This window comes from Merops nubicus, unplaced genomic scaffold (genome assembly GCF_000691845.1).
Source record: "Merops nubicus isolate BGI_N331 unplaced genomic scaffold, ASM69184v1 scaffold9949, whole genome shotgun sequence".
Classification (NCBI taxonomy): domain Eukaryota; kingdom Metazoa; phylum Chordata; class Aves; order Coraciiformes; family Meropidae; genus Merops; species Merops nubicus.
This window is the reverse complement of record NW_008631668.1, coordinates 1-6,453: the sequence shown is the minus strand read 5'-3', so window position 1 is coordinate 6,453 and position 6,453 is coordinate 1. Positions and strand designations below refer to the sequence as shown.

The following is a 6,453-nucleotide window of genomic DNA, read 5'->3' as shown; positions in this document are numbered from 1 at the left end:
CATGCCTGCTCTGCCAGGTGATGCAAAAAGCCTCTCCTTCCACATGCCCAGTGGTACACACTTTTAGTTTTTAAACTAGCACACGTTTTCAATGAGTAATATCTGCAGATGAGTGCTTCAATTTGAAAGGAACAAAGGACTAAAGGTGCTCAAAATGAGGGTGAGGCATTTAGCCACAAGTTGTTTAACAGGATATTTTAAAAGTGCTTCCCTTCCAGTAATTTCCCTTGCAGTGCCTCTCTCTGAGCTGGCTCTTTGTGCCTCAGTCAGCACTGCTATGAAAGTACATGCTGCATTTCAAACTACAGCAATTGTAGGTGTATGAAAGGCTGCTCGAGTTTACCTAGATCAGGTACCAACAGCATAAAGATGAGAATAATACGGGCTTTAGCTTGTGCTTTGTAAGTCTGCCAGGATCTCATGCATGTAGCCAGGCAATAAGTTTGCAATGAGGTCTGTGCTATCACAGTGTCACTTCTACTAGAACCTGGGAAACCTGTTTTGAGACGAATATGTATGCTATTATCACACCTACCAGCCCCTGCTCCAGGAGAAAATGTCATTTAAGCCAAGTTATGAAATCCAGACTAACATAAACCAGGTCAGAGAAGACCTGCAACCTCCATTTTCATCGGTAGCCTCCTGCCCTGTTTTTAACTTGCTCTTTTTAGGAGGCTGTGTCTCCAATGACCAACTGTGCTACTACTGAATCTTTGCAAATGTGGCCTCGGTTGAAGAAGAGGCTTACACCTATTCTCTAAATCCAGGGCTTTGAATTTCACTTGGGATCAAATGGCAATCAATGCAGGTCAAAGGCTGGCTTTTCTTCACACTTTTAGCAAGAAATGCTGTTCAGTGAAAAATCAGCGTGTCAGACATCTCTTCAGTGTGAATACAAAGGGACAGTTGTTAGAGCATTTCCAACTTGACGGAGATAGCTCTTGCCCAAAAACGCTATTCAGCTTTTGTGCAAAGAGCAGTTCTCAGCTCAAAATGTTCCCCAAATTCCATTCTCAATTTCCTGACTCTCTGTAATTGATATGTAGGGCTCTATATCAAATAAACTCACACAGATTCATAACTACATATTACTTCGATACTTTAATCCACATTTATCTTGTGTTTTTACATCAAATACTTACCAATTTAATTTTTTGCTTGTGTTCTCTGTCTAGTTTAAAGCCTTATAGAGTGGAAAACAATGGCACTGATATCTTTCTGTCCTTCACATAACTATAACACTTCTGGTTGTGGAAACCTATGACTAACACTGCCATTATAATACTGAATTAATCTTAAAATAGGTATAGAGAACTTACAGCAACTACAGCTTTGGAGAAAGAAAAGGAAAAAACTTTCACTGGCCTGAACAGTGGCAACGAAAATCCCCCAGCAACCACTCATGGCAGTGGTAAATCACCTAGTGCCACTATCATTCAGTACATATAGAAGGTATTTCAGTTTGAAAGAAAAAATGTTAGTAAATTCTTAACAACTATGGAAAAACAAAGACAATTAATATAGTTCTGAGCAAAGAAGAACCTTCTTCATGTGTTTCTCTCTGCAACGCTCTCACTGAATTGTAGCTGCCTCTTGATCTCACCACCTATGAGCAGTGCAATCATACTGTCTTATGTCTCAACTGGCAAATTCCCTGGTCCCTGCTCTACGAACAACCAGATTGTTTTCACCACAGCTGGCCACCAAAGTCTATGCTTGGTTTATTTTTTCTTCATTAATCACAGGAGCATTAAAAAAGATTAACTAGGGAAAAAAAAAATCATTAGAATTCCTCTATATCGCAAAACCACAGAAAAAAATAGGTATCAAGTAACAATGTAATAGGAATTAGTGCTTCATTCCACTTTCCTCTGCACAAAACATAAACTTCACTTTCACTAAGAAAGCCTGAGGCAATATGAAACTGTGAGGTCAAAACTACTACCTGCAAATAAAGAGCAACAAATATATTGTCTGCTCTGTGTGAACCTTAAATCCTTTGGGGTTTCAGTTCAGTGTTTGATTCAGTCTTTCTCCTCTTAGCTCACCTCTGTGAAGATCAGCAGAAACTGACAAAATAAAGGTGTCACCAACATTGACAAGAGAAGAGCAGTACTGGGACTCTGCTCTTCTTTCCTCTACACCCTATGATAGGGCAGGAAGATAAAAGGTCACTGAAGAGGACAAGAGACTCTTATTGCTTTATCAATCTCAGTGGGATAAAAAGGAAAAACAAATATCAGAATTCCCTCTAAAACACATGGAAACATCATGGAAGAGAAATACAGCAGAGAAGTCTCAAGGGAGACTAAAAGGACAGAGACATTTCTATCTGCCCTTCTTCATTACTCATGGCATAATGTCTTTCCCATTGCTTATACAATGTGATAAGAAAAAGTAAATCATAAACAGATGGACATCTTCTTTATCTTCAAGCCTTGCCTGTTCAGAATATGGGTGTCCAACAACTGGTCCAGAAAGTGAATCTGACCCAGAATGTGCCTTGAAGATAATGAGCTGCATTATGGAGTGATTAAGTATTTTGTTTAGCTTTGGACAGGAGAGGTAAGTGTAGGTATGGCTGAACTGACTGGCAGGGAAACACAGTTATCTTTGGCACTTGGGACTCAAACGGCTCTGCCCGTCCAACTCTGAATATGAACATCATCAGTGATTAGACATCAGTCACTTGAAAAAGGCATCACTCTGGCAGCTTGAAAAGTAGCTTGTTTGAAACAGCATTAATCTCAAATACCCTGGATCTTTAGAGGAATATTCTATGCATCAGTGCCTAGAACTTCTGCATGTGCTATCAGTCAGCAGTTACTGTTGCACTTATCAGGAAAGACCCACAATGAAATGCAACAGCAAATACCAGGATAAAAATAGAAAAAAAAAAAAAATAAGCAAAAAACAGGAACAGAACGGCAGTAAGACATTCTGGCTGTTCACCTGGAGGAAACTAAATTTCATCATCAAGCTAAAAAATGTGCTCAAAAATGCAAAGAAAGGGAAGTATGTCATACATGGGAAATCAGCTTGGTGGCATAGTGTCAAGAAACATCAGAAGATGCAGGTCACTGAATGTCTGGGTGAGGGGGGATGTTATTCATACAACACAAGGACCAGTCTCCAGCCAGTTATACTAGATCTGGCCATCTTTTCTGTGCTACTTTCCTCTCATATACACACAACTTAAAGTTAAGTGACTGAAAACATGGAGGAAAATTGAAGAGGGCAGAAGGCAGAGCCCGAAAGGAGGAGTTTCACCACCCAGATCCAGATACCATGTCCCAGCCCTGAAGGAGTTACCTGGTACCTGGGTACTCCTGAAGTACTGGGCAGCCCTGGTCTCCAACAAAGTCAGCTGGACTTTTCAGCACCATTGTCAAAAAAACAAACCAAACAAGCAAAACTCATCAGTCTTTTACAGCTGCTTCCCTCTTCATGGCTTGTTCTGAATTTTTTACTTTTTTTTTTTTTTCCAGAAGAGTGAATTTAAATTATTTGACATCTCAGTGGTAATGTGGCTTCAATACTCCAATTACAAAAGGTGACAACTACAAAAAAATTTTAAAAAAACCCCATCTAATCACTTAACATTCACATCATTGAACTGCTTCATGAAGTGCTACACAAAAGCTAAATATTGTTAGAAATCTCTTGGGTTTGTTTATCCTGTCAGCACTCCTTTCCAATAAAGCACTGGCAAAATTTGCAGCCGCCGCTCATAACAGTAATAGGAACATAATAGTGCAGTTTGTAGCAGAATATTAAAATTGATGGAGTTTTCAGTTTCACTTTATACAATTATCCCAGCAACAACATCAAGCATACTGAAATCACACCATCAATCAGAAAATTCACATTTGGGACAGCAAAGCATTGAAATGTTTGTTGGACCCCTGGTATTTCAATGCAACTGCACTTAACACGGCTGGCTAGAGAATGTATAAATCAGTTTCTCCACAAAACTCTCAAGTCATAGGTGCCAAATACAAATATTTTTCTCATAATCCCATCCTTGATCTTTTCATGTTATTATTGGACTTCATATTCTTAGCTACGTTGTTGCTAAAATAAGTTGCTCTTTTTTTCCTATTAAATTTTCCAAACCCACTGCTGGAATGAATTTGTATTATCCTCTTACTAGGAGAATTCCTGTAACATTCCCATTGACCTAATTGCAGTTTTTGGCTTGAAAAGATGACACGTTTGTGTGAATCTGGTAAAGCTGTTGAAGCAGGGATGCTAGAAATGAAGTATCCTTCTGGCCCCTTTCATCAAGCTCCAGACTGAATCCCCTTAGGAATGTGATGGCATTTCTTCTCTGCTTTTTTCTAAAATCCTATTCTAAGCTGCTTAAAAAAATAGAAAAAAAAAAAATCCAAAATCTCACTGAAATAGCCCAGAAACTTAAGACAGCTGGAAAGATGAAAGAGTGATAATGTTTAGATGCAAACCAAGTGACGTGTTCCAGCAACTGGCAAGGACTAAATCCTGTCACAGAAATGTACATTATTTCAGCTGTCAATCAAGAATACAGTGTCACTAGGGAAATGTCTGAAACTACAACATAATTACATTGTTTAAAGTCTCTATTTGGAAAGCACTATCATTACTTAGAGAAAAAATGAATTTTCATATTTATACACCCTCAGTGTGGTACATAATTACAGGACAAATCTGATTGTTTAGAGATAGTTTAAAGCCTTGGTGGGTACCATATGACATCATTAGGCAAGCAGATCAAATGCCACAATGCTATGTGACAAACACAAGCAATACTGTGCCCTGTATTATACACAGAACACAGCTTGCAGAGCCTCCAACCCAAAGCAGCTCTTGCTTTTGCCCCTGCTGCAGATGAAGTTCACCCTGGGCAAAGTCTGATCTTTATGGCAGACACATTTGACCTATAGCTTTTAATCTGGTGAGATCCTTGGATGTGTCCACAATCCTGTCTAAAGTCCTGGTTCAGGAGCACGTACGTAACTGTGGGCCCGCCGTGTCAGTGTGCTGTGTTCCCAGCCTATCTCTGGGTGTAATGCACAAACGCAATCTCCAAGCTACTGTCACCGTAACGCGTCCTTACCTGCACAGATCTTCCCATCGTAGGTCTCACACACCCAGTCGTGGCACTCACAGAGCGGCCCGTAGTATTTGCCCAACTCGGTGACCTGGCAGATGCAGACCCCACACTCACATCTGCCTCTGTCACTGCACAGCTTCCCCCCCGGGACGCGGCACCGGAGCTCCGACTCCGCCCGGGACAGGCGGCACGGCGGCGGGCGGCTCACGCCGCTCCTGCAGAGGACAGCAAGCACAGCAAGCTGTGGTCAAAGCCGGGGGCTGCAGCTCAGGGCTGCTGAGAGCTTGGCTCATGGGAAACCACACTCCTGCCATGGCTTCAGCCAACCCCCAGAATGCTTTAATGCCATCATTTTAGTTATGGTTGTAAACCACGACCGGCCTCAAATCACTGTTTTCTTCTCTTTCATCAGAACTCCTATTGCTATGTGCAGGAATGCCTGTATTATATTTTACTCTTTCTGTCACCTGCATAGGCTCATCTTTTTCATTATGCCTACCTGGTGTATATAAATATATATGTACAGTTTGATTATCTATCATGAAACTTTTGATCTGAATTATTCCAAAAGATCTGGCAAAGATGTATACATCCAAGCATGTAGGATATGAAAAAGCAAACCTATGTTTGATTCTTCTAAAAGACATTAAATAAAAATTAATCCTTCTGGTTGTCAGATATATAGGATCCATGCTCTCATTGGAAAAGGAAAACAAAATACTTAGTGCCTTCAATGCCATAGTGTAGTCTGTGGGCTGTGGTTTTAGCAAAGTCAGCAGAATCCAGATGCTAGACCTAAAGATCTGCAGCTCTGCCATGCAATTGTGTGATGCATTGGAGCACACAGAGATCAGGACTTTCAGGACATGGAGAGGGAAAACCATGTGTTGCCTCATCAGGATTCAACAAAGGACTGGCCAAGCCCAAAGTAGGTGTTCACACTGCCAGGGAACACTGAGGGTTCAGGTGACTAGGACCTGCCCTTCTCAGGCACCACATTTTGCAGGCAGAGGAGCTGCTGGGTCTTGGAGCAGGCAGGCGCTGGCCTGTTGGAGGGGGAGACCAAAGGGCACCTGCTGCTGCATCAAAGAGCAGGAACACACAGGGGGGTGTGGTGGGGTGCCTGCTCCGCTCAGGCAGCAGAATTTAGAGGTCAGGGCGTAAAGAGTCGTCACTATCCAGCCCTCCCCCCGTGACTGCGTTAGAAGTCCGCATCTTGAGCACGAAACACACCATCGCGCCAAGCCCCGGCAGTCTGCACAACACCGATCTCGGTTCCCAGCACGGATTTAGGTTCCGCTTTTAGGACCCCGAGCACTTCCCTCGGTGTCCCTTTTCAAGCTGGCAGAAGAGCTCGGAAG

At 41.9% G+C, this 6,453-nt stretch overlaps 1 protein-coding gene across 1 annotated transcript in view; it reads right to left on the bottom strand.

Annotated features, from left to right (window-relative positions):
* Positions 1-5,307, bottom strand: part of ITGBL1 (integrin, beta-like 1 (with EGF-like repeat domains)) — a gene marked incomplete at both ends in the record, with an annotated part of 79,273 nt that extends 73,966 nt beyond the window's left edge. Inside the window, one exon of the mRNA XM_008947655.1 lies at positions 5,096-5,307. Within this exon, the coding sequence (XP_008945903.1) occupies positions 5,096-5,307 (212 nt within the window). The remainder of the gene's footprint in view (positions 1-5,095) is intronic.
* Between the last annotated feature and the right edge of the window lie 1,146 nt (positions 5,308-6,453).